We start from the raw sequence: 27006 nt of genomic DNA, 5'->3' as shown, positions 1-27006 counted from the left end.
TTCTACGTCGGTATGTAAACTTTTGAGCACAATTGTATCAATGATGACATCGGAATGGAGTATATAAAGAGAGAAAAAAAACTCTGCACCACCATTAAAAAAATAGAAATAAACTAAAAACTTTATTCAAAACATTAAAATGAAAAATAACGCCCACAGGTAACAGCTCTATCAGTGATCTACCGCCCACACTGAAAAAATATTGCCACATTTGTTAATAGTGAGCTGTACTGCAGGTTGTGAGTTCAGAAGCAGTGGAAATAAGTACAGAGATGCATTGCTATGTACAATGTATCTCTATGTTCCTATATTGTACAGTTGAAGAAAATATTTTTTTCATATAAAATAAACTTAAAAAAATGCCAATTTCAATAACCTTTTAATCCCCCCCAGTATTTTTTAACTTTAATGACCAGTCCACTCCTAGGAAGTTTCACCACTGTACCATGTTTTCTCCATTTGTGGATAATGGGTCTCACAGTGGTTCGCTGGAATATCAAATCTTTAGAAATGGCTTTATAACCTTTTCCAGACTGATAGATCTGATTACTTTCCATCTCATTTGTTCATGCATTTCTTTGGATCGCAGCATGATGTCTACCTTTTGAGGATCTTTTTGTCTACTTCACTTTGTCAGGCAGGTCCTATTTAAGTGATTTTTTGATTGAGGATAGGTGTGGCAGTAATCAGGCCTGGGTAGGGCAAGGGAAACTGAACTTCGCTTTTCAAAGATGTGACAAACCAGTTAAAAAAAGTAGGGGCAATAACTTTCACACAGGGCCCTGTATTTTATTCCCAATTAATAATAAAGACCTTCATTTACAAATTGAATTTTGTGTTTACTTGTGCAATCTTTGTCAAATATTTTGATTTGTTTGTTACGCTGAAACATTTAAGTATGACAAACATGCAAGAGAGTAAAAAAAAATCAGGAGGGGTAGGCAAAAAGTATTTCACATCACTGTACACTACCGGGCCACACAGATCTTTTTATTAAGTATGTACCCACCACATCGCCTGTATATACAGTAATGACCCCATACAAGTAGTGACTTAACCCCTTCACTTGTGGAGGAGCTCCAATGTTTAGGCACACAGGGGCTCTCCAAACACGACATGGCAACCGCTAAATATTCCAGCATATTTTCCATTCAAAAAGTCAAATGGCGCTCCTTCCCTTCTAAGCCCTGCTGTGCACCCAAACAGGTATCCATGTACTCAGGAGAAATTGCCCAACAAATTTTAGGATCCATTTTATCCTGTTGCCAATGTGAAAATAAAAAAAAAAAATTGATGCTAAAAGAAAATTTTTGTTGGAAAAATTAAAATGTCCATTTTTTCCTTCCACGTTGCTTTAGTTCCTGTGAAGCACCTGAAGGGTTAGTAATCTTCCTGAATGTAGTTTTTAGAATGGTGTCACTTTTGGGTATTTTCTGCCCTCTAGACCCCTCAAAGTGACTTCAAATGTGAGGTGGTCCCTAAAAAAAAAAAAAAAAAAAGTTTTTCTTAAATAAATTTTGTTGTAATAATGAGAAAGCGCTGGTCAACTTTTAACCCTTATAACTTCCTAACAAAAAAAAATGTTGTTTCCAAAATTGTTCTGATGTAAAGTAGACGTGTGGGAAATGTTATTTAGTAACTACTTTATGTCAAATATCTCTCTGGTTTAACAGAATAAAAATTAAAAATCTGAAAATTGCTAAATTTTCGCCAAATTTCTGATTTTACCACAAATAAACGCAAAAATTATCGACCTAAGTTTACCACTAACATGAAGCCCAATATGTCACGAAAAAGTAATCTCAGAATTGCTAGGATCTGTTGAAGCGTTCCAGAGTTATTACCTCATAAAGGGACACTGGTCACAATTGCATAAAATGGCCTGGTCATGAAGGTCAAAATAGGCTTGGTCATGAAGGGGTTAAAATACAATGACCAACTTTCTACTCTGCTTTCGGTCTCGAAACGTCCTCACGTGTGGTCTGAGGCACAGTCTCGAAACGTCCTCACGTGTGGTCTGAGGCAAATGTGAATAACATCTTATACTCATCTACGAGGCAATCTGGTATTATGTTTGTCACTGATCTTCCAGTACAGTCCTCCTTCCCGTGGATGATGCGTCCTACATCATCCACACAACCTCCCCCATGATGCTTCTGTGCAGGAACACGTCTCTGCCCTGCCGATCACAAAGTATTGCAAAGTGCAGAGAGAAGCGACCTGCACCGGAGCGTGATGGAAGACACTACGTGGATGGACTTAGGACGCGTCGTCGACTCAAAGAAAGGACAGTGATAGAAGAGGAGGCACCGGATTAAGACTAGCGTAGCCCATTGGATGGCAAACCTAATAAAAAAAAAAAAAAACCAAAGTTATGCAGATTGCCATTCTAGAATGTTGTGTATATATAAGGGCATTCAGATAGTGGACGTGCTTTATAAAATGCTGTATATAGAGGGTATACAGGTAGTGGACGTACTATATATACAGCATTCTAGAATGCTGTATATGGCGACATACAGGTAGTGGTAGTACTTTATATGGGGGGGGGGACAAAATGATTGAATACACTGTAGTAAATAAACAGCAATAATGCATGAAAATATAAGGTACTTAGTTAACATGCTCGATTTAAAAAAAAATGCAAAAGCCATTCTTCCATTTCACAGTGACCCTAATTGGGACAGTGATAATCAATATTAACCCCTTCACCCCCAAGGGTGGTTTGCACGTTCATGACCGGGCCAATTTTTACAATTCTGACCACTGTACCTTTATGAGGTCATAACTCTCGAACGCTTCCATGGATCCCGGTGATTCTGACATTGTTTTCTCGTGACATATTGTACTTCATGTTAGTGGTAAAATTTCATTCAAATAACTTGCGTTTATTTGTGAGAAAAACGGAAATTTGGCGAAAATTTTGAAAATTTCGCAATTTTCCAACTTTGAATTTTTATGCCCTTAAATCACAGAGACAAGGCACACAAAAAACTTGATAACTAACATTTCCCACATGTTTACTTTACATCAGCACAATTTTGGAACCAAAATTTTTTTTTGTTAGGAAGTTATAAGGGTTAAAAGTTGACCAGCGATTTCTCATTTTTACAACACCATTTTATTTTTAGGACCACATCACATTTGAAGCCACTTTGAGGGGTCTATATGATAGAAAATACACAAAAGTGACACCATTCTAAAAACTGCACCCCTTAAGGTGCTCAAAACCACATTCAAGAAGTTTATTAACCCTTTAGGTGCGTCACAGGAATTTTTTGAATATTTAAAAAAAAATGAACATCTAACTTTTTTTCATAAAAAAAATACTTCAGGTTCAATTTTTTTTATTTTACCAAGGGTAACAGGAGAAATTGAACTGCAAAAGTTATTGTGCAATTTGTCCTGAGTACCAGATACCTGATATGTGGGGGGGAATGACTGTTTCGGCGCATGGCAGAGCTCAGAATGGAAGGAGCGCCGTTTGACTTTTTCAATGCAAAATTGGCTGGAATTCAGATTGGACGCCATGTCACGTTTGGAGAGTCCCTGATGTACCTAAACAGTGGAAACCCCCTACAAGTGACCCCATTTTGGAAACTAGACCCCCCAAGGAACTTATCTAGATATGTGGTGAGAACTTTGAACCCACAAGGGCTTTACAGAAGTTTATAACGTACAGCGGTACAATTAAAAAATCATATTTTTTCCACAAAAATGATCTTTTCACCCCAATTTTTATTTTCCCAAGGGTAACAGGACCCTAAAAGTTATTGTGCAATTTGTCCTGAGTACGCTGATACCCCACATGTGGGGGTAAACCACTATTTGGGCGCATGGCAGAGCTCGGAAGGGAAGCAGCGCCATTTGACGTTTTTGGCTGGAATTGAGATCGGACACCATGTCGCGTTTGGAAAACCCCTGATGTACCAAAACAGTGGAAACCCCCCACAAATGACACCATTTTGGAAACTAGACCCCCTAAGGAACTTATCTAGATGTGTGGTGAGAACTTTGAACCCCCATGGGCTTCACAGAAGTTTATAACATAAAGCCATACAATTAAAAAATCATATTTTTTAAACAAAAATGATCTTTTCACCCTCAATTCTTATTTTTCCAAGGGTAACAGGACCCTAAAAGTTATTGTGCAATTTGTCCTGAGTACGCTGATACCCCACATGTGGGGGTAAACCACTATTTGGGCGCATGGCAGAGCTCGGAAGGGAAGCAGCGCCATTTGACGTTTTTGGCTGGAATTGAGATCGGACACCATGTCGCGTTTGGAAAACCCCTGATGTACCAAAACAGTGGAAACCCCCCACAAATGACACCATTTTGGAAACTAGACACCCTAAGGAACTTATCTAGATGTGTGGTGAGAACTTTGAACCCCCATGGGCTTCACAGAAGTTTATAACATAAAGCCATACAATTAAAAAATCATATTTTTTCCACAAAAATGATCTTTTCACCCTCAATTCTTATTTTTCCAAGGGTAACAGGACCCTAAAAGTTATTGTGCAATTTGTCCTGAGTACGCTGATACCCCACATGTGGGGGTAAACCACTATTTGGGCGCATGGCAGAGCTCGGAAGGGAAGCAGCGCCATTTGACGTTTTTGGCTGGAATTGAGATCGGACACCATGTCGCGTTTGGAAAACCCCTGATGTACCAAAACAGTGGAAACCCCCCACAAATGACACCATTTTGGAAACTAGACCCCCTAAGGAACTTATCTAGATGTGTGGTGAGAACTTTGAACCCCCATGGGCTTCACAGAAGTTTATAACATAAAGCCATACAATTAAAAAATCATATTTTTTAAACAAAAATGATCTTTTCACCCTCAATTCTTATTTTTCCAAGGGTAACAGGACCCTAAAAGTTATTGTGCAATTTGTCCTGAGTACGCTGATACCCCACATGTGGGGGTAAACCACTATTTGGGCGCATGGCAGAGCTCGGAAGGGAAGCAGCGCCATTTGACGTTTTTGGCTGGAATTGAGATCGGACACCATGTCGCGTTTGGAAAACCCCTGATGTACCAAAACAGTGGAAACCCCCCACAAATGACACCATTTTGGAAACTAGACACCCTAAGGAACTTATCTAGATGTGTGGTGAGAACTTTGAACCCCCATGGGCTTCACAGAAGTTTATAACATAAAGCCATACAATTAAAAAATCATATTTTTTCCACAAAAATGATCTTTTCACCCTCAATTCTTATTTTTCCAAGGGTAACAGGACCCTAAAAGTTATTGTGCAATTTGTCCTGAGTACGCTGATACCCCACATGTGGGGGTAAACCACTATTTGGGGGCATGGCAGAGCTCGGAAGGGAAGCAGCGCCATTTGACGTTTTTGGCTGGAATTGAGATCGGACACCATGTCGCGTTTGGAAAACTCCTGATGTACCAAAACAGTGGAACCCCCCACAAATGACACCATTTTGGAAACTAGACCCCCTAAGGAACTTATCTAGATGTGTGGTGAGCACTTTGACCCCCCCAGTGCTTCACAGAAGTTTACAACGCCCGGGCGTGAAAATAAAAAATTCGTATTTTTTCCACAAACATGATCTTTTAGTCACCATTTTTTTATTTTCCCAAGGGTACCAGGAGAAATTGGACCCCAAAAGTTGTTGTCCAATTTGTCCTGAGTATGCTGATACCCCATATGTGGGAGAAAACTACTGTATGGGCACACGTCGGGGCTCGGAAGGGAAGTAGTGATGTTTTGGAATGCAGACTTTGATGGAATGGTCTGCGGGTGTGATATTGCCTTTGGAGAGCCCCTAATGTACCTAAACAGTGGAAACCCCCCACAAATGACACCATTTTGTAAACTAGACCCCCCAAGGAACTTATCTAGATGTGTGGTGAGCACTTTGACCCCCCCAGTGCTTCACAGAAGTTTACAACGCCCGGGCGTGAAAATAAAAAATTCGTATTTTTTCCACAAACATGATCTTTTAGTCACCATTTTTTTTATTTTCCCAAGGGTACCAGGAGAAATTGGACCCCAAAAGTTGTTTTCCAATTTGTCCTGAGTACGCTGCTACCCCATATGTGGGAGAAAACTACTGTATGGGCACACGTCAGGGCTCGGAAGGGAAGTAGTGACGTTTTGGAATGCAGACTTTGATGGAATGGTCTGCGGGTGTCATGTGCGTTTGGAGAGCCCCTGATGTACCTAAACTATTGAAACTCCCCACAAGTGACCCCATTTTGGACACTAGACCCCCCACGGAACTTATCTAGATGTGTGGTGAGCACTTTGAACCCCCAAGTGCTTCACAGAAGTTTATAACACTCGGACGTGAAAATAAAAAAATCATTTTTTTTCCACAAAAATGATATTTTTGCCCCCAATTTTTTATTTTCCTAAGGGTAACAGGAGAAATTGGACCCCAAAAATTGTTTTGCAATTTGTCCTGAGTAGGCTGATACCCTACATGAGGGGGTAAAACACTGTTTGGGCGCATAGCAGAGCTTGGAAGGGAAGGAGCACCATTTGACTTTTTCAACTCAGAATTGGCTGGAATTGAGATCAGACGCCATGTTGCATTTGGAGAGCCCCTGATGTGCCCAAACAGTGGAAACCCCCAATTCTAACTCCAACCCGAACCCCAACACGCCCCTAACCCTAGCCCTAACCCTAGCCCTAACCCTACCCCAACACACCCCTAGCCCTAACCCTAACCCTAATGGAAAAATGGAAATAAATACATTTTTTTTATTTTATTATTTTTCCCTAACTAAAGGGGTGATAACGGGGGGTTTGATTTACTATTTATGGCGGTTTTTATGTTTGGCGGCTGTCGCACGCTAAAAGACGCTTTTTATTGTAAAAATAGTTTTTGCATCACCACATATTGAGAGCTATAATTTTTCCGTATTTTGACCCACCGAGTCATGTGAGGTCTTATTTTTTGCGGGACGAGTTGACGTTTTTATTGGTACCATTTTCGGGCACGTGAAATTTTTTGATCGCTTTTTATTCCGATTTTTGGGACGCAGAATGAACAAAAACCAGCGTTTCATGAATTTCTTTTGGGGGGGGTGCGTTTACACCGTTCCGCGTGCGGTAAAATTGATAAAGCGCTTTTATTCTTCGGGTCAGTACGGTTACAGCGATACCTCATTTAGGTCGTTTTTTTATGTTTTTGTCGGTTTTATGCAATGAAAACTATTTTATATAAAAAATAATTATTTTTGCATCGCTTTATTCTGCGAGTTATAACTTTTTTATTTTTTTGCTGATGATGCTGTGTGGCGGCTTGTTTTTTGCGGGACAAGATGACGTTTTCAGCGGTACCATGGATATTTATATGCGTCTTTTTGATCTCGCGTTATTGCACTTTTTGTTTGGCGGTATGATAATAAATCATTATTTTTTGCTTCGTTTTTTATTTTTATTTTTTAAGGGGTTCGCTAAAGGGGTTAACTAATGGGACAGTTTTATAGGGCAGGTCGTTACGGACGCGGCGATACCTAATATGTGTACATTTATTGTTGTTTTTTTATTATTATTTTAAAAAAATGAATTTATTGGGGAATATTTTTTTTTTTTTTTTTACTAATTTATTTGGCGATTTTTTTTAATTTATTTTTACACTTTTTTTTTAATTTTTTTTTACTTTATTACATAGTCCCAGGTGGGACATCACTGTCCTGTGACAGATCGCTGATCTGTCACATCACAGATCACTGTGACAGATCAGCAATCTGTCACAGGCAGTGCACAAGGCTTCCTCATGCCTGCGCTTTGCAGGCACTAAGGAAGCCAGCTTCCCCAGGCCCCCGAAGGCCCCCGTCGCCATCTTGGATTCGGGGGCCTGGAGGATAGGAGTCCCCCGCAGCAGCGCTGCACATTGCGCTGCCGTGGGGGGCTCAGGGAAGCACGGAGGGAGCCCCCTCCCTGCCGATGCTTCCCTTTAACTCCCGGTACACCGCGATCGCGTTTGATCGCGGTGTGCAAGGGGTTAATGTGTCGGGGGCGGTCCGTGACCGCCCCTGACACATTGTGCCGGGTGTCAGCTGTGATAATCAGCTGACACCCGGCCGCGATCAGCGGCGCTCACCACGTGGGCGCCGCTGATCGCGGTAGACGTACTATCCCGTCCCCGGTCATACGGGCCCGGGTACCGTGGACGGGATAGTACGTCTCATGTCAGGAAGGGGTTAAAAACCTTTATATATTGATGTGGTTTCCCATTCCTGTGTCCACTATTTGGGCCTAATCTTCAGTCCTTATCCACATGCAAGTCACGGGACAAAGCGGTAAGGTTTTTAATTAGTTAGGACTGTCCCAATTACGTCACCGTGAAGTGGTGGGATGGCTTTTTGACGGTGCGCCGAATGCACCATGTTGCATTTTGGTGTGCTCGGCGCACCGTCAAAAGAGCGCAGCGCACACAAAATCCTACTAGCGCACGGTCTGCGCACCCTATGCTAAAGATAGGGTGCGCAGATCGCATGCAGCGATGTGCAATAGTAGGAGGAGGGGGCGCTGTGCGCTGCGTGTAGATACGCTAGTGTGAAACTAGCCTAACCCAGTTATTACAGTACCTTCCATGTGTGACACAGATGTATCATGGGCTTGTCCTTGCATGAAATAAAAAGCTAAATTACAACAGACTTAAATCAGAGCAATGTTTTATTTACATTCGGAACCAGTTTAAGAGGAACAAATTAAGATTTCCCACAGAAATCTCAGACTTTTACTTATAGAAATATTGGCTAAATAACATTCTTACATATATAGAAACCTTTCTAATTTTATAAAAGTGCATTTTTTGCATTGAAAACTTTTGCTTGTTTCATGTAATGCATTTCTTATGTAGTGTACAACTGTAATATGCTGTTGGTGCATGCGGGCAGGACTGATGGGTCTGTGGCTCGGCCCCCCGGGGCCTGCTTCCGGTGTCTAGAACCAGATATCATAATGCCAGCCTTGAATAGGGAAGGAGACGGCAGCCAACCCTGAGACATCCAAGGTGGGAACACCCCGTTATGCCAAAGGGAGTCTGCTAGATCCAGGCGTAGTAGACCAGCGCTGATGGGTTTGTGGACGCCAGGAGGGGGTTGGGCCTGAAGGAAGGTTTCTTTTCCTGGCGGGTAAGAGAGTTGTCCTGTTGGTTGCTTTTTTGGACTGAACATTTCCGAAACAACCACAATTGGACTGTGCACCTCTTGGGAAGCAGGAGTTTAGTCTTTTGTTGCAGAAAAACTTGATAGGTAGAGGGCAGGAAGCACTGGAAAGTTGGCATGCATGATTGTTCAGGGCGCTGGCGGTGTGGCCCGGCCACCAGAGGCTAGACAAGAGCCTGGATTTTTTTTTTTTTTTTTTTTTAAGAGTAGGGTCGCAGGAGCCTCTGTCAAACGTGGAGGCCACATGAATAGGAAGGTTTCCCCAGATGTCCATATTGCTCAGGGGAAAACTAGGACATATTTGACTTGTCCCTTCATTTTTTAATGGAGCCCCCTCACTGCCTGGTAGGATATACCTGTCCTGAAGATTTCAAATCCTAACCTTTACACAGACTTTCGAGCGACTGGCAGGTAACGGATTTGTCTTCCCTCCCTACTCTATCTGGCTCTGGGGGGGCGAGAGGGTAGGGGATAAGTGGCAAGGACTGTCCGCTGGAAAACCGCAAACACTCTTGATGTGTTAGGGCCCTGCCTCGTAGACCACAGATGATCAGAGAGATAACACCACTCTGTCGCCCTTAAAAGCAATATATGAAAGAAAAAGGGAAATCATTAATAAAAAAAATCAAGACCTAAGGCAGAAACCAGCCTGGGTGGTCCGGACCCATGTCTGCCTCCTACTGACACTAAGCTAAAACGGATTAGCTTCATGCCAGTTGGTGTACCCTCCTAGCATAAGCAGCATACAACCATAGCTTTTGGTGTGCCCTAATGAAGCATTAACCACCCCGCACACCAACCAGAGGGCCACACAGGGTAACCCCCCCCCCCCCGTCCAATCATAAACCTCCACCTCACACTAATCAGTGGACCCCACAGGATAAACCCATCAAAGCCCAAATGCCCCCTTCCCCCAAGCGTAAATACCCATCATGCACCCTCCACCCCCAAGCAAAACCCCCAACGGATGCCACCCCAGCTTAAACCCCCCATTGGACGCCCATCCCCCACAGCATTAAACCCATCGGACGTCCAACCCCCCAAGCATAAACCCCCATCAGACGTCCACACGCCCCCAAGCACAAGCCCCCATCGGACGTCCAAATGCCCCCAAGCATAAACCATCATCGGACGTACACCCCCCAGCATAAGCCCTCATCGGACGTCCACCCCCCTTAAGCATAAGCCCCTATCGAACGCCACTCCCAGCATAAACCCCTATCGGACGTCCACCCCCCCCCCGCATAATCCCCCATCGTACGTCCACACGCCCCCAAGCATAAGCCCCCGTCAGACGTCCACACGCCCCCATCGGACGTCCCCCCCAGCATAAACCCTCATCGGACGTCCACCCCCCCTTAAGCCTAAGCCGCTATCGGACGTCCACCCCCCCCTTAAGCCGCTATCGGACGTCCACCCCCCCCTTAAGCATAAGCCCCTATTGGATGCCATTCCCAGCATAAAACTGTCACCCCCCGCATAAAACCTCATGGGACGCCCAGCCCTGACCCCTCCCCAGCACAAACCTCATCGGACGTCCCCCCCAGCATAAACCCTCATCGGACGTCCACCCCCCCTTAAGCCTAAGCCGCTATCGGACGTCCACCCCCCCCTTAAGCCCCTATCGGACGTCCACCCCCCTTAAGCATAAGCCCCTATTGGATGCCATTCCCAGCATAAAACTGTCACCCCCCGCATAAAACCTCATGGGACGCCCAGCCCTGACCCCTCCCCAGCACAAACCTCATCGGACGTCCACCCCCCTTAAGCATAAACCCCATCGGACGTCCACCCCCTCCCAGCATAAGTCCTATCGGATGTCCAGCTTCCCCATCATAAACCCCCGTCGGATGTCCACCCCCCGTCGGAACCCCGAAGTATAACCCCCCACCAGAAAGTCCTACCAGTCGAGCGCCTACCCCAAAATCAACCCCCCCCCCCCCGCTTTCAAATCACAACAGATGCAGACAGGCCCTGTTGCCCAAGCATCAAGTCCCCAAGACACTCAGACACCACAATTGTGCATTAAATCCCCCCTGTCCCAAGATCCCAACCAGACCAGGAGGAGTAAATCCACGCTTGTGGTGTCTGTTTGTCCCCGGGGGGGGGGGGGGGGGGGGGGGGGGGGCCTACTGGGGATAACGCACGCTCGTGGGGTCTCGTTGGGCTTCTGGGGGTCAATTAACACATGCTTGTGGGGTCTGGTAGGGCTCCGGGGGAGGGTTAATGCACGCTTGAGAGGTCTGGTTGGGCCCTGCATTAGACCCCCAAGGAGCCCACCAGACCACAAAAGCATGCATTAACCCCCTCCCCGTGAGCCCAACCAGATACACAAGCGTGCATTAAACCCTCCACGCTTGTGGGATCTGGTGGGCTTCTGGGGTGGGTTAATGCAGGGTCCACCAAGACCCCGCAAACGTGCATTAACAGCCCCCCCCCCCCCCCCCCCCCCGAGTCGCAACTAGACCTCAAAAGCATGCATTAACCCCCCCCCCCCCCCCCCCCCGGAGCCCAACCAAACCACGAAAACGTGCACTAATCCCCTCCACAGTGAGGAGCCCACCCAGACCCCACAAGCATGCATTAATCCCGCCGGAAACCCAAACAGAACCCACAAGCGTACATTAACCACCCCTGGGATCCAACCAGAGCCCATAAGCGTGCATTAATCCCCCGGGAGCCCAACCAGACCTCACAAACGTGTATTAATCCCCCGGGAGCCCAACCAGACCTCACAAACGTGCATTAACCCCCCCCCGGACCCAAATAGAACCCACAAGCGTGCATTAACCCCCCCGGACTACCCGACCCTACAAGCGTGTGCATTAACCCCCCCCCCGGGACCCAACCAAACACGGCAAGCGTGCATGAGACCCAACCAGACACGGCAAGCGTGAATTAACCCCCCCCCCCCCGGGACCCAACCAGACACGGCAAGCGTGCATTAAACCCCCCCCCCCTGGGACCCAACCAGACACGGCAAGCGTGCATTAACCCCCCCCCCCCCGGGACCCAACCAGACACGGCAAGCATGCATTAACCCCCCCCCCCCGGGACCCAACCAGACACGGCAAGCATGCATTAACCCCCCCCCCGGGACCCAACCAGACACGGCAAGCATGCATTAACCCCCCCCCCGGGACCCAACCAGACACAGCAAGCATGCATTAACCCCCCCCCCCGGGACCCAACCAGACATGGCAAGCATGCATTAACCCCCCCCCCCGGGACCCAACCAGACACGGCAAGCGTGCATTAACCCCCCCCCCTGGGACCCAACCAGTCACGGCAAGCGTGCATTAACCCCCCCCCCCCCGGGACCCAACCAGACACGGCAAGCGTGCATTAACCCCCCCCCGGGACCCAACCAGACACGGCAAGCGTGCATTAACCCCCCCCCTGGGACCCAACCAGACACGGCAAGCGTGCATTAACCCCCCCTGGGACCCAACCAGACACGGCAAGCGTGCATTAACCCCCCCCTGGGACCCAACCAGACACGGCAAGCGTGCATTAACCCTCCTGGGAGCCCCAAGCAGACCCTACAAGCATGCATTAGTACCCCCCCGAAGTACAACCAGAGCCAACAAGCGTGCATTAACCCCCAACCAGACATCATTAATCCCCCTCTCCCGGGACTACCAGACACCACAAGCGTGCATCATTAAACCTCCTCTCCCGGGACTACCAGACACCCCAAGCGTGCATCATTAACCCCCCCTCTCCCGGGACTACCAAACACCCCAAGCGTGCATCATTAACCCCCCTCTCCCGGGACTACCCTACACCCCAAGCGTGCATCATTAACCCCCCTCTCCCAGGACTACCAGACACCCCAAGCGTGCATCATTAACCCCCCTCTCCCAGGACTACCAGACACCCCAAGCGTGCATCATTAACCCCCCTCTCCCAGGACTACCAGACACCCCAAGCGTGCATCATTAACCTCCCTCTCCCGGGACTACCAGACACCCCAAGCGTGCATCATTAACCCCCCTCTCCCGGGACTGCCAGACACCACAAGCGTGCATTAACCCCCCCCTCTCCCGGGACTACCAGACACCACAAGCATGCATTAACCCCCCCTCTCCCGGGACTGCCAGACACCCCAAGCGTGCATCATTAACCCCCCTCTCCTGGGACTACCAGACACCACAAGCGTGCATCATTAACCCCCCTCTCCTGGGACTACCAGACACCACAAGCGTGCATTAACCCCTCTCTCCCGGGACTACCAGACACAAGCGTGCATTAACCCCCCCTCTCCCGGGACTGCCAGACACCCCGAGCGTGCATCATTAACCCCCCTCTCCCGGGACTGCCAGACACCCCAAGCGTGCATCATTAACCCCCCTCTCCCGGGACTGCCAGACACCACAAGCGTGCATTAACCCCCCCCTCTCCCGGGACTACCAGACACCCCAAGCGTGCATCATTAACCCCCCTCTCCCGGGACTACCAGACACCACAAGCGTGCATTAACCCCTCTCTCCCGGGACTACCAGACACCACAAGCGTGCATTAACCCCTCTCCTGGGACTACCAGACACCACAAGCGTGCATTAACTCCTCTCTCCCGGGACTACCAGACACCACAAGCGTGCATTAACCCCTCTCTCCCGGGACTACCAGACACCACAAGCGTGCATTAACCCCCCACGGACCCCAAATAGACCCCGTAAGCATGCATTACCCCCCCCGACCCCAGCAGCGTGCATTAGTCCCCCCTCCACTCCGGGAGCCCAACAGCTCCCAGATAAGCACCCAAATCCCACTAGTTAGCCCCAAGTATCAGCCCCCATCAACCAAACATCTAAGAAGACACCAACCTGTTACTTACTAAGCCCTCCTGTCTGTCACTGACGCCGCTGACCTCACTCCACACTGCTCACTGACGCCGGTATCAGAGAGACAGCTGAGACAAATGTGTAATGGAGGCTTCTCTCCCTGCACCAGACGCGGCAGAGACAGTGTGTGATTGCGTCTTCTTTCTCCCTGCCTTTGCTGTCAGAACACGCCCCCCCGTATGACACGCCCCCAGAAGTGAAATCACACCTGGAAGGAGCCCAGCTCTCCGCCAGCGCGGAGTGGGCGGAGCTGATCATAACGGAGCGCAGCCGACAAATTCATCATAGGCCCCCATTGTAGAGCCCACCCTACACACATACTGCTAGGGCCCCCATAGTGTGGGGTCTCCGCGCACATCCTCCTTTCCTGTCTCTCTGCATCTCCCGCGCTCGCAGTCAGCACTTTCGCCAGTGCGCGGTCACGTGGTGTACTGGCATCACGGTCATGTGACCAGGACGTCATCAAGGTCCTAGTAGAGGATAGGGACTAGCCGCTGCCCTTCTTGTTGGAAGTCACCTCGAAGCATCGCCACTGCTGATTGGCTGCGTCTAGAAGGAGCTGCTGAATTAACCAAGCTGCTGTGGTGGAAGTGGATGAGAGTTTCTAACAGGGAGAATCTGACAAGGCCGCCGGGATGTCAGAGAACAGGCGGCAGTTCTGGAAGAGAAGTGCAAAACTACCAGGCAGGTTCGTAGACGCGAGGGGGCGCAATGAATAGTGCATGGTGTATGATGCCACCTGCAGGCTGTAGATGGGCACTGGTCAGGTGTCATCACCATTGGCTTCTATTTGCTCTCTGGTATCAGCCGGCGGAGGAGAAGCTGCCCACCTGCTCTATGACTAGAAGGACTGACCGGTCAGTAACATGGAGGGACCAGCCCTGTGAGTAACTCCTCCTGTCAGTAACATGGAGGGACCAGCCCTGTGAGTAACTCCTCCAGTCAGTAAGATGGAGGGACCAGCCCTGTGAGTAACTCCTCCAGTCAGTAAGATGGAGGGACCAGCCCTGTGAGTAACTGCTCCTGTCAGTAAGATGGAGGGACCAGCCCTGTCAGCATCTCCTCCAGTCAGTAAGATGGAGGGACCAGCCCTGTGAGTAACTCCTCCTGTCAGTAACATGGAGGGACCAGACCTGTGAGTAACTCCTCCAGTCAGTAAGATGGAGGGACCAGCCCTGTGAGTAACTCCTCCTGTCAGTAACATGGAGGGACCAGACCTGTGAGTAACTCCTCCAGTCAGTAAGATGGAGGAACCTGTCCTGTCAGTAACTGCTCCTGTCAGTAAGATGGAGGGACCAGCCCTGTCAGTAACTCCTCCTGTCAGTAAGATGGAGGGACCAGCCCTGTCAGTAACTGCTCCTGTCAGTAAGATGGAGGGACCAGCCCTGTCAGTAACTCCTCCTGTCAGTAAGATGGAGGGACCAGCCCTGTCAGTAACTCCTCCTGTCAGTAAGATGGAGGGACCTGTCCTGTCAGTAACTGCTCCTGTCAGTAAGATGGAGGGACCAGCCCTGTCAGCAACTCCTCCAGTCAGTAAGATGGAGGGACCAGCCCTGTGAGTAACTCCTCCTGTCAGTAACATGGAGGGACCAGACCTGTGAGTAACTCCTCCAGTCAGTAAGATGGAGGAACCTGTCCTGTCAGTAACTGCTCCTGTCAGTAAGATGGAGGGACCAGCCCTGTCAGTAACTGCTCCTGTCAGTAAGATGGAGGGACCAGCCCTGTCAGTAACTCCTCCTGTCAGTAAGATGGAGGGACCAGCCCTGTCAGTAACTCCTCCTGTCAGTAAGATGGAGGGACCAGCCCTATCAGTAACTCCTGTCAGTAAGATGGAGGGACCAGCCCTGTCAGTAACTCTTCCTGTCAGTAAGATGGAGGGACCTGTCCTGTCAGTAAGATGGAGGGACCAGCCCTGTTAGTAACTCTTCCTGTCAGTAAGATGGAGGAACCAGCCCTGTCAGTAACTCCTCCTGTCAGTAAGATGGAGGGACCAGCCCTGTCAGTAACTCCTCCTGTCAGTAAGATGGAGGGACCAGCCCTGTCAGTAACTCCTCCTGTCAGTAAGATGGAGGGACCAGCCCTGTCAGTAACTCCTCCTGTCAGTAAGATGGAGGGACCAGCCCTGTCAGTAACTCCTCCTGTCAGTAAGATGGAGGGACCAGCCCTGTCAGTAACTCCTCCTGTCAGTAAGATGGAGGGACCAGCCCTGTCAGTAACTCCTCCTGTCAGTAAGATGGAGGGACCAGCCCTGTCAGTAAGATGGAGGAACCAGCCCTGTCAGTAACTCCTCCTGTCAGTAAGATGGAGGGACCAGCCCTATCAGTAACTCCTGTCAGTAAGATGGAGGGACCAGCCCTGTCAGTAACTCTTCCTGTCAGTAAGATGAAGGGACCTGTCCTGTCAGTAAGATGGAGGGACCAGCCCTGTCAGTAACTCTTCCTGTCAGTAAGATGGAGGGACCAGCCCTGTCAGTAACTCTTCCTGTCAGTAAGATGGAGGGACCAGCCCTGTCAGTAACTCCTGTCAGTAAGATAGAGGGACCAGCCCTGTCAGTAACTCTTCCTGTCAGTAAGATGGAGGGACCAGCCCTGTAAGTAACTCTTCCTGTCAGTAAGATAGAGGGACCAGCCCTGTCAGTAACTGCTCCTGTCAGTAACATGGAGGGACCAGCCCTGTCAGTAACTCCTCCTGTCAGTAAGATGGAGGGACCTGTCCTGTCAGTAACTGCTCCTGTCAGTAAGATGGAGGAACCAGCCCTGTCAGTAACTGCTCCTGTCAGTAAGATGGAGGGACCAGCCCTGTCAGTAACTCTTCCTGTCAGTAAGATGGAGCAACCAGCCCTGTCAGCAACTCCTCCTGTCAGTATGATAGAGGGACCTGTCCTGTGAGTAAGATGGAGGGACCTGTCCTGTCAGTAACTCCTCCTGTCAGTAAGATGGAGGGACCAGCCCTGTGAGTAACTCCTGTCAGTAAGATGGAGGGACCAGCCCTGTCAGTAACTTCTCCTGTCAGTAACATGGAGGGACCAGCCCTGTCAGTAACTTCTGTCAGTAAGATGGAGGGACCAGCCCTGTCAGTAACTCCTCCTGTCAGTAAGATGGAGGGACCAGCCCTGTCAGTAACTCCTCCTGTCAGTAAGATGGAGGGACCAGCCCTGTCAGTAACTCCTCCTGTCAGTAAGATGGAGGGACCAGCCCTGTCAGTAACTCCTCCTGTCAGTAAGATGGAGGGACCAGCCCTATCAGTAACTCCTCCTGTCAGTAACATGGAGGGACCAGCCCTGTGAGTAACTGCTCCTGTCAGTAAGATGGAGGGACCAGCCCTATCAGTAACTCCTCCTGTCAGTAAGATGGAGGGACCAGCCCTGTCAGTAACTCCTCCTGTCAGTAAGATGGAGGGACCAGCCCTGTCAGTAACTCCTCCTGTCAGTAAGATGGAGGGACCAGCCCTGTCAGTAACTCCTCCTGTCAGTAAGATGGAGGGACCAGCCCTGTCAGTAACTCCTCCTGTCAGTAAGATGGAGGGACCTGTCCTGTCAGTAACTCCTCCTGTCAGTAAGATGGAGGGACCAGCCCTGTCAGTATGATGGAGGGACCAGCCCTGTCAGTAACATGGAGGGACCAGCCCTGTCAGTAACTCCTCCTGTAAGTAAGATGGATGGACCAGCCCTGTCAGTAACTCCTCCTGTCAGTAAGATGGATGGACCAGCCCTGTCAGTAACTCCTGTCAGTAAGATGGAGGGACCAGCCCTGTCAGTAACTCCTCCTGTCAGTAAGATGGAGGGACCAGCCCTGTCAGTAACTCCTGTCAGTAACATGGAGGGACCAGCCCTGTCAGTAACTCCTCCTGTCAGTAAGATGGATGGACCAGCCCTGTCAGTAACTCCTGTCAGTAACATGGAGGGACCAGCCCTGTCAGTAACTCCTCCTGTCAATAAGATGGAGGGACCAGCCCTGTCAGTAACTCCTGTCAGTAAGATGGAGAGACCAGCCCTGTCACTAAATCCTCCTGTCAGTTAGATGGAGGGACCAGCCCTATCAGTAGCTCCTCCTGTCGGTAAGATGGAGGGACCTGTCCTGTCTAACTGCTCCTGTCAGTAATATGGAGGGACCAGCCCTGTCAGTAACTCCTCCTGTCAGTAAGATGGATGGACCAGCCCTGTCAGTAACTCCTGTCAGTAACATGGAGGGACCAGCCCTGTCAGTAACTCCTCCTGTCAGATGGAGGGACCTGTCCTGTCAGTAACTCTTCCTGCCAGTAAGATGGAGGGACCAGCCCTGTCAGTAACTCCTCCTGTCAGTAACATGGAGGGACTAGCCCTGTCAGTAACTCCTCCTGTCAGATGGAGGGACCTGTCCTGTCAGTAACTCCTCCTGTCAGTAAGATGGAGGGACCAGCCCTGTCTGTAACTCCTCCTGTCATTAAGATGGAGGGACCAGCCTTGTCAGTAAGATGGAGGGACCAACCCTGTCAGTAACTCCTCCTGTCAGTAACATGGAAGGACCTGTCCTGTCAGTAACTCCTCCTGTCGGTAAGATGGAGGGACCAGCCCTGTCAGTAACTCCTGTCAGTAAAATGGAGGGACCAGCCTTGTCAGTAACTCCTCCTGTCAGTAAGATGGAGGGACCAGCCCTGTCAGTGACTCCTCCTGTCAGTAAGATGGAGGGACCCACCCTGTCAGTAACTCTCCCTGTCAGTAACATGGAGGGACCTGTCCTGTCAGTGACTCATCCTGTCAGTAAAATGGAGGGACCTGGCCTTGTCAGTAACTCCTCCTGTCAGTAAGATGGAGGGACCAACCCTGTCAGTAACTCTACCTGTCAGTAACATGGAGGGACCGGTCCTGTTAGTAATTCCTCCTGTCAGTAAGATGGAAGGACCAGCCCTGTGAGTAACTCCTCCTGTCAGTAAGATGGAGGGACCAGCCCTGTCAGTAACTCCTCCTGTCAGTAAGATGGAGGGACCAGCCCTGTCAGTAACTCCTCCTGTCAGTAAGATGGAGGGACCAGCCCTGTCAGTAACTCCTCCTGTCAGTAAGATGGAGGGACCAGCCATGTCAGTAACTCCTCCTTTCAGTAACATGGTGGGACCTGTCCTGTGAGTAACTCCTCCTGTCAGTAAGATGGCGGGACCTGGCCTGCAGTAGAGGTGTACGGCCTTCCTGTACTATTCTAGTGCTCACACCTGTGCTTTCTGATTGTGTTTCCGCAGTATCCAGCCGGTATATGGAGCCCAGCAACCACCGCTTGAAAAGAGGTGAGAACTTTCACATTCAAGGTCTTGTACGGAAATCCAAAGAAAAGCCTCACTAAGCTCAGCCCTATGGGGCATCCTACAATTGTGTGTACAGTCAGCTGATCTGGCAGAACATGTGTGTGACAGGCCGTAATAAAGCCCTAATGTGACATCACTGTGAGCCTTATCATCACAATTATGGAATATTGTGTATTATCCCTAAAATGTGACACCTCTGTGTGCAATATCCCCTTATTGTGCCATCACTGTGTGCATTGTCCTACTGGTGTGGCATTACCTTGTGACATCTGTGTGTGCGATATCCCACTTTTGTTAGCCACTGAAAGGTATCATAACTACAAGATTAGTGTTTTGTTTCTATAACTGAGGACAATCAATCTTATTTCAGTGTTGTGACATCTGTGTGCAATATCCCACTTCTGTGACTTTACTGAGTTATCCCTATGCTGTAGCAACACTGTGTGCATTATCTTATCACTGTGATATTACTTTGTATATTATCCCTAAAATGTGACAGAATTATCCCACTATGTTGACATTGCTTTGCATCTTATTTCTAAAACCTGACATCACTGCGTGCATTTTCCCATCTTTGTGACACTTCTTTGAGCACTAGCCCTACAATGTGACATTGTAACGTCCATTATCCCACTATTGTGACATTTATCCCTGCACATTCAGAAAACACAAATATTGATAAGCTTCATGTTCTGGATATACTGTTTAACCAGGGTCATCAGCATCTCTTACCTTCCAATGCAGAAGTGCCGGGCACCAGAGAATTTCTTTATAACTGGCTTGGCCAGCCCTAGACAAAATCGCTTCATGCTGCCCAAACCACATGCAGCCTGTGTTAGAGCCTGGCTGTAGGATTGTAGCCTGGTATGTTTCCCACTAAAACACTCCAGTATTTTAGAGAAAACCTAGTTTAAGGCTGTGTACCCACGTTGCGGATTGTATGCGTTTTTGCTGCGTTTTTCGCCGCGAAAACGCGTACAGAACGCACCCCATGCATTCCTATGGCATTCCGCACATGCTGTGCTAATGCTGCGTTTTTTTCCGCGACGGAATCGTATAGCGGAAAAAAATGCAGCAGGCTCTTTATTTTTGCGGAATTGCCGTGATTCCACACACACACAGAAATGCGGCTATGCACATCAAAAATCGGATTATACTCGCCCTCCGGCGTCCCGCGCAGCCTTGCCGATGCTCCCGCCAACTCCCGTTCCCAGTAATGCCTGGTGAGATTATCACGATTTTTTTTTTTTTTTTTTTAATTATTTTTTACATTCTATCTTTTACTATTGATGCTGCATAGGCAGCATCAATAGTTAAAAGTTGATCACAATTGTCAAACACTAAGCTTGACGAGTGTGACCAACCTGTCATTCACATTCCAAGCGATGCTTCAAAACGCTTGGAATGTGCTTGAATTCCGCGCTTGAAAAACACTTGTTTTCCGTGGGAAAAACGCATGCGAATTCCATGCGTTTTTCCCGTGCCGGGAGTTGCAGAAATTGCCGCAGCATCTCTGCAACGTGGGTACATAGCCTTAAGATCTGTACGGAACCATGCTTTCAGATGGGGTAGCAAAAACCTGCTGACAGATTCCCACATTTGAGTTTTAAACTCAGGAGCCTCTAGCAGATTCCACCAAATCTGCTGAATGGATTAGCATAGCTTGCTGCACATCAATTAGATAAAACTCCTGATCCCATGAGACAAATATGAGCGGTGTATAGGCATTGGGAGCTGTCGGCAGCAGTCACCTGATGAATAGAGCACTTCTGCGACTTTCATTTTCTTGCTTCTATGATGGGACAGAAGGATGAAAGTAACCCTGAGACGCAAACACGGGGAGAATATACAAACTTTCAGATGTTGTCCTTGGTGGGATTTGAACTCAGGACCCCAGCGCTGCAAGGCTGCACTGCTAACCACTCAGCCACCGTGCTGCCCTAATCTGCATTACTTACCTTTGATGCCCCTGCCACTCTAGTGCCATCTTTCTGCCACATTCGTTCACAAGGCTCCAGGGTGGCGACCCATCTACAACACGTGACCATTTCCACCAGTCACTGGCCCAGTGCACTGAATACCTACCTGGCTACTCGGGGCGCTCACGTGTTACAGTCATAACAGGAGAGGAAGCGACAGGGCTTCAATGCATAAATATTACTAACTTTGATCTTTTCAGGCATGGCCTTTTTTCTGAAAATGTTCTTAACTTGAAAAGCTAATGATTGTATGCCAATTTGCACACTGAATTATTTGTTTTTAAAGAAGATGACCACGTCTGGGTACAATTTTTTTTTTTTTTTTTATTCAACTTATCTTCATGTGTTTGGGGCTTAAACAAATTTTTGCAATTCAGTTTCATTAAAAGTCTTGCACTATTTTGCTTTTTTTACAGGCAGTTTGTTCGGAGATTGCATAGCCAGAACAGGCTTACTGGCGGATCCTCATTTAACCCATTCTGTGCACTAGTGATAGGTACGGCACACAGGCTATAGAAGGCAGACGGTGCAACATTTTTAATGAAGTCCAATTGCAAAAATGTTTTTTAGCCAGAAATACATGCATTTCAGAAATTGGAAAAAAATAGCCGTAAAAGGTGGATATTCAGTAAAATGTTATGGTATCTGCTGTTAACATTTTCTTTAAAGGTTTTTTTTTTTTAACAGGACGGGTTTCATGAATTCGGTATAACCTGAATGTGATCGTCACACATTGTCCTAAGAACTATTCCTGCATGGTGTAATGATGGCATGTTCATTAATAAACTCATTTTTATTTTTTTCCTTCACAGTTTCCCATCCAATCACCAGCGAATACACCTAAATCATCCAAAAAGTAGAAAAGCCTCCAGCTTCCATGAGTTTGCCAGAAGTACCAGTGATGCCTGGGATATCGATGATGATGAGAGCGAAGAGATTTTACATTCTGTATCGTATCAGACCCTTGGTTCTAAAATGACCGACCCCGAGGTAGAAATCACATCGAACTTCAAAAGGCCTGAAGACCATTCCAGCCAGACGATAGTGACGTCCATCAGTGAGGACCAGCTGCACAGGGTCACTGCAGGTAGGAATGGCCAGGCTTTCTCTACACATCTGAGGTTTTCCATATTTTTACAGTAACACGTTATGATGGCTAGTGTCAAACTGGTATTTCCCAAATGTTTAATTCCTAGTAAGTGGCCAAGTTTGTTAGTCGTGGCATCCTTATAAATGAATCCGGATCACCAAATTTTTAGCTATCCACATGATAGGTGAAAGTGCCACAATGATCAGCATCTGAGTGCATTTTATACCTTTCAGTAATTCGCTGTATGTTACTAAGTGGAGCTCCTGCCTTCTGCCCTGACACCTGTCTGGGCGAAGTCAATGTTGTCACGTGACCGTGACTCTGAATCATTCTTATGTATAAGTCCAGTTCAGCTGGAGCATGCGCTGATCTTACCCAGCAACTAATGACATCGCCAGTCTAGCATTTTTCAATTGGTACATCAGGATATTTAAATGACCATGCCCCCTGACTTAGACACGCCCCTAGAAGAAGCTGGGCGAAACATGCGCATCAGGGCAGAAGGCAGAGGCTCCCCTTAGTAACATACAGTGGTGTAATGAACAGGTAAATTAAACCTGTCAGTGTTACATTGACAGGAGACCTATTAAGCCTGCCATAAGCAGGATCTATAAGGCCACAATACCTGGCGTACCTTGAGGTCATTGTGTGACCTTCCAGTTGTCATGGCCACCATCGGCACCCTGCAGTCGCGTTGCAGGGAGGTCAGTGGGGTGAGAAAGGGAGCCACCTCCCTCTTAGGGTACCGTTACACCTAGCGATGCACCAGCGAGCCCGACTAGCGATATATCGCAGTCAGGATTGCTGGTGCATCGCTAGGTGGTCGCTAGTGAGCTGCCACTCAGGCAGATCTCACTAGCGACATCGCTGGGGTCGGGGGTCGCTACTTACCTGTCAGACGCGGCGATCCTGCGTCCTCCCGCCCGGCTCCACGCGTCGCTCGTCATCACAGCAGGAAGCGCCGCAGGAAGTGACCGACGAGGAATGGTCCAGCAGCTTCTCGCGCGATCAGCGATAACCAGCGGGGGAGCCAGTCGGAGGTAAGTATCACATGCAGCGATATCGCTAGCAATATCGCTGCAACGTCACAAAATCGGTGACTTTGCAGCGATATTGCTAGCGATATCGCAGTGTGTAACGGGGGCTTTTCTACAGCCATGTAGATATCAAGGTTGTTACTCTGTCTGGCGTTAAACAGCCAGGAGCTCCAGCAGAGATTGCACCAGGCAAAAGTGTCAGCACGGTGTGTACTAGTACTTTAATTTTGGGAACATCTACCCAAGAAGGATGTACTGATATTTCCAATGTTGGGAAGGGGTTAGTATTTAAGTCAATTCTTTGTTCCCTTTCGATACTGTCATTCTATAACGTGTCTCGTCCTAAAGTCTTTGTTTCTAAATAATGAAATAAATTCAACCCTGCTTCTCCTTTGATCCATACCTCCTGCAAAGATGGCGTCCTATCGATCTGTCATCAGCCTGCTGCAGCCAATCATAGGCCTCAGCAGTCTTGTGCCATGTATGAAGTCATTGGTGAGGACCATGACTGACTGGTATGGGGTCAGTTATTATTTGTGTACTTTGTTACATTCCCTACTCCAAGATGGAAAACCTGTTAAAAACCGAGGAATTTGTTTTTTCCTTCACATGTTTCAAGCCGCATAACTTTAGTTTATTTTTCCGTCGGCATAGGTATATGAAGACAACAATTAATTTTCTACTGTACTGGTAAAAGGGTTTAAAAGTGCAGTGAAATTGTGGAAAACCCCCCACAATCCTGCTTAAGTCTTGGGTTTTGTTTCTACAATATTTACTTTGTGGCAAAATGAAATTACAGGTCAGTAAAATTACAGCAATACCAAACTTGTACTGTTTTTTTGTGAAAAAAAAATCTGAAATAGTAAAAAATGTGCAAGCCGTGGTGTGGCCTCCCTTTCCTGAGCTGGAAATTGTATTTAAAGGCTTCCCCTGACTGGTGTCCTCTGGTTGGGACCTTTTGTCTGCCTTTATTCACACACTGACCTCAACTTTGACACATGGTAAGGATTTAATATTAGACAGTGTAGGGACCGCCCCGACCACAGAGTCACCTTGTCGACGGTGGGCCGGCTTTTATGCTATTTTTGATCAAAAACAGTATTACTAAGAATTCTGTGTTATTTAGATGCACTTTTGTTTTTTACTTATTTAGTTACAGCAGGTTTTTGCTCATTTTGTCCATTGTAGGTTCTGTATTAGTGGTGAATGCTTAGTACTCAACACCACATACAGGCATTAGCCCATGGAAAACTCCAATACGTATATGAACCAAGAGAAAAGGAGTCTAAATTCACCAATAAAATTACTTCATTATTTTATTAGTACTCACAAAAGACTGTATAAAATACATAGACAAAAGTGAACAACCATAAATATGACAATGCGTTACAAAGAGACCAAAGGCCCCTTTACATTTAGCGATGCACCAGCGATCCCGACCACGATACGACCCGGTCAGGATCGCTGGTGCATCGCTAAATGGTCGCTAGTGAGCTGCCACACAGGCAGATCTCACCAGCGATGAAGCGATGCTCGGCGGTCGTACTTACCTTTCAGACAAAGCGATGACCGCCGTCTTCCGCCCGTGTCCATAGCTCGCTTGTTGGCGCCAGCAGGAAGCCGACGACGAGAAATGGACGTGGACGATCTTGCGCGATCAGCGATAGCGAGCGGGGGAGCCGGTCAGAGGTAAGTATCACATGTAGCGATATCGCTAGCGATATCGCTGCTGCGTCACAAAATCGGTGACGCTTTAGCGATATCGCTATGTGTAAAGCCTCCTTAAGATGCAACTATGTGCAGGGTTACTAGCAGCAAACAAAGTTATCATATCTACAGCCAGTGCCATTATGCTCCAGAGGCCCCATGGATACTAATTAGCATAGGTGAAATAATCCCCCAGTGAGGTGTGAATTACAAAATAATCCCCTGCTAATAGTCCTCAGGTCATAACTTCCAAGTCATTGCTCACCCATTTGCTGTCAGGACCCCCATACACTACGCCCCTATGTGCGTTTCGCGTGGGCTTCTTCCGGGGGCTGAAACCGACGAAGCCGAGTGCGGTGAAACGCACGTCGGGGCCTCTGTGCGTCCTCCCACGCCCAATACACAGCAACTACGTCTCAAGGTAATATGCAGTCTGGCAGCTTTATGTTGTATGCTATCCTTAATTAAACTCTCATGCACTTTATATCTATTTATTGCCTTACTTAGGTACTTGGTAGACTATTTTTAAGGATAACTCTTTGTTAATTAGCCGGGTTTTCTGTGGGCTACATTGATTATTATTTACTTACCCGGCTCTGATATTTATACCTTTTACTACCCTGTGGCTGCTAACCTATTAATTACCATAGATTACAGCCGATGACCATTTCTGTATTGCGGGTGGGGTGATGTTTGTTTCTTTTGTATCGCATTTTTACATCATTTGCTATACCTCATTGTTTGGCTGATATCTCCAATTTCCATCTTTGAATACCTTGTCCATTGTTTATTGTGTGCTTTAATAAAATCTGATCTTTTTCATCAAAGCCCCTATTTTTCCTTTTTTGATTTTGTGTTTTGATTTTAACTATATATTTATTATTTATTTGGGACTTGAAAAACTATTTCTTGGTCCTTTTTTCCTTCTCGGTAGCCCTGGTGTGGGGCATCAGCCTGGTGTGAGGCAGGCTCAGCTTCGGAGCCCATTTTATACTTTCCTTAGTCATTTATGATGAAAATGTAAGTCCTGGTTTGTTAAGGGGGTTAAATAATAATTCTGCAACTTATTTTGTTTTATCTTTAAGCGATGTGTCCTTTTAGGCTGCGTTCACATGTGGCCTTGGTACAGCTTTTAGCCAGAATTGCTACCAAAATCCAGAGATTTTTCAAAATCACAGCAAAATGGAGTGCTTTTTTGTGATAACAAAAAAAACAAAAACGCATTACGACTGCAACATGTGAATGCAGCCTTTTAGTGTGACTTTGTCCAATCAGTACTAGCAATGTCCGGCTGTGTAGCCACACACTCCTTTGACGAAGGGAACCGTAGCAGCCAGTTGTCAATTTTTTCTGTATTTTTAAGGCTATATTCACACAATTGTATTTTTCGAAATAAAGAACGTATAGTACTCGGAGCAAAGTTATTCATCTGGGCTGTTCAGATGACACATAGATATTTAACTGAACTGCCCAAATGAATAACTTTTACAGGCCATTGAATTTTAAGGTAGTCAGTGGTCAGAAATCCGCTACATCAAGACACATAAGAGTTTCCAACCGGCCTCTTTCACACTTCAGTTTTTTACAATCAGTCACAATCCGCCAGGTTTTGAAAAAAACGGATCCTCAATTTTCTTTTGAGGATCCGTTTTTTTTCCCCATTGACTTGCATTAATGGCGGATTGTGACGGATTGCTGTCCGTTGCATCCGTTTTTTTTGAGGATCCGCCAAAAGTTGCTGTCCGTCACCATCCTCAAAGATTTCAGAACGGAGCTTGTAACGTTTTTTTCTCTGGCGGATCCTCCAGACACTCATTTAACCCGAAATTCTTCCTGAGTGCCGGACAAAAATAAAAAATCTCTCTCTCTTTCTCTCTCTCTCTCTCAACGGATCCTGTGCCATCCGTTCGCAT

The 27006-nt window shown here is 47.5% G+C and overlaps 1 protein-coding gene and 1 long non-coding RNA gene across 2 annotated transcripts in view; one reads left to right on the top strand and one right to left on the bottom strand.

Annotated features, from left to right (window-relative positions):
- Positions 1-774: 774 nt before the first annotated feature.
- Positions 775-14281, bottom strand: LOC141047375 (uncharacterized). The gene is made up of 2 exons (XR_012219793.1): positions 13989-14281; positions 775-1478 (listed from the first exon to the last, which is right to left on the bottom strand). It is a non-coding gene; the product is annotated as an uncharacterized lncRNA (long non-coding RNA).
- A 57-nt stretch (positions 14282-14338) lies between these two features.
- Positions 14339-27006, top strand: part of TBC1D22B (TBC1 domain family member 22B) — a 64062-nt gene continuing 51394 nt past the window's right edge. Inside the window, exons 1-3 of the mRNA XM_073542430.1 lie at positions 14339-14694; positions 19218-19262; positions 22072-22346. Coding sequence (XP_073398531.1) covers positions 14642-14694; positions 19218-19262; positions 22072-22346 — 373 coding nt within the window. The 5' untranslated portion in view covers positions 14339-14641. The remainder of the gene's footprint in view (positions 14695-19217; positions 19263-22071; positions 22347-27006) is intronic.

The sequence above is a fragment of the Dendrobates tinctorius genome, unplaced genomic scaffold, assembly GCF_039654945.1.
Source record: "Dendrobates tinctorius isolate UK_male_01 unplaced genomic scaffold, ASM3965494v1 ptg000127l, whole genome shotgun sequence".
Taxonomy (NCBI): Eukaryota; Metazoa; Chordata; class Amphibia; order Anura; family Dendrobatidae; genus Dendrobates; species Dendrobates tinctorius.
The sequence above is the reverse complement of the archived record's forward strand: the minus strand, read 5'-3'. Positions and strand labels throughout refer to the sequence as shown.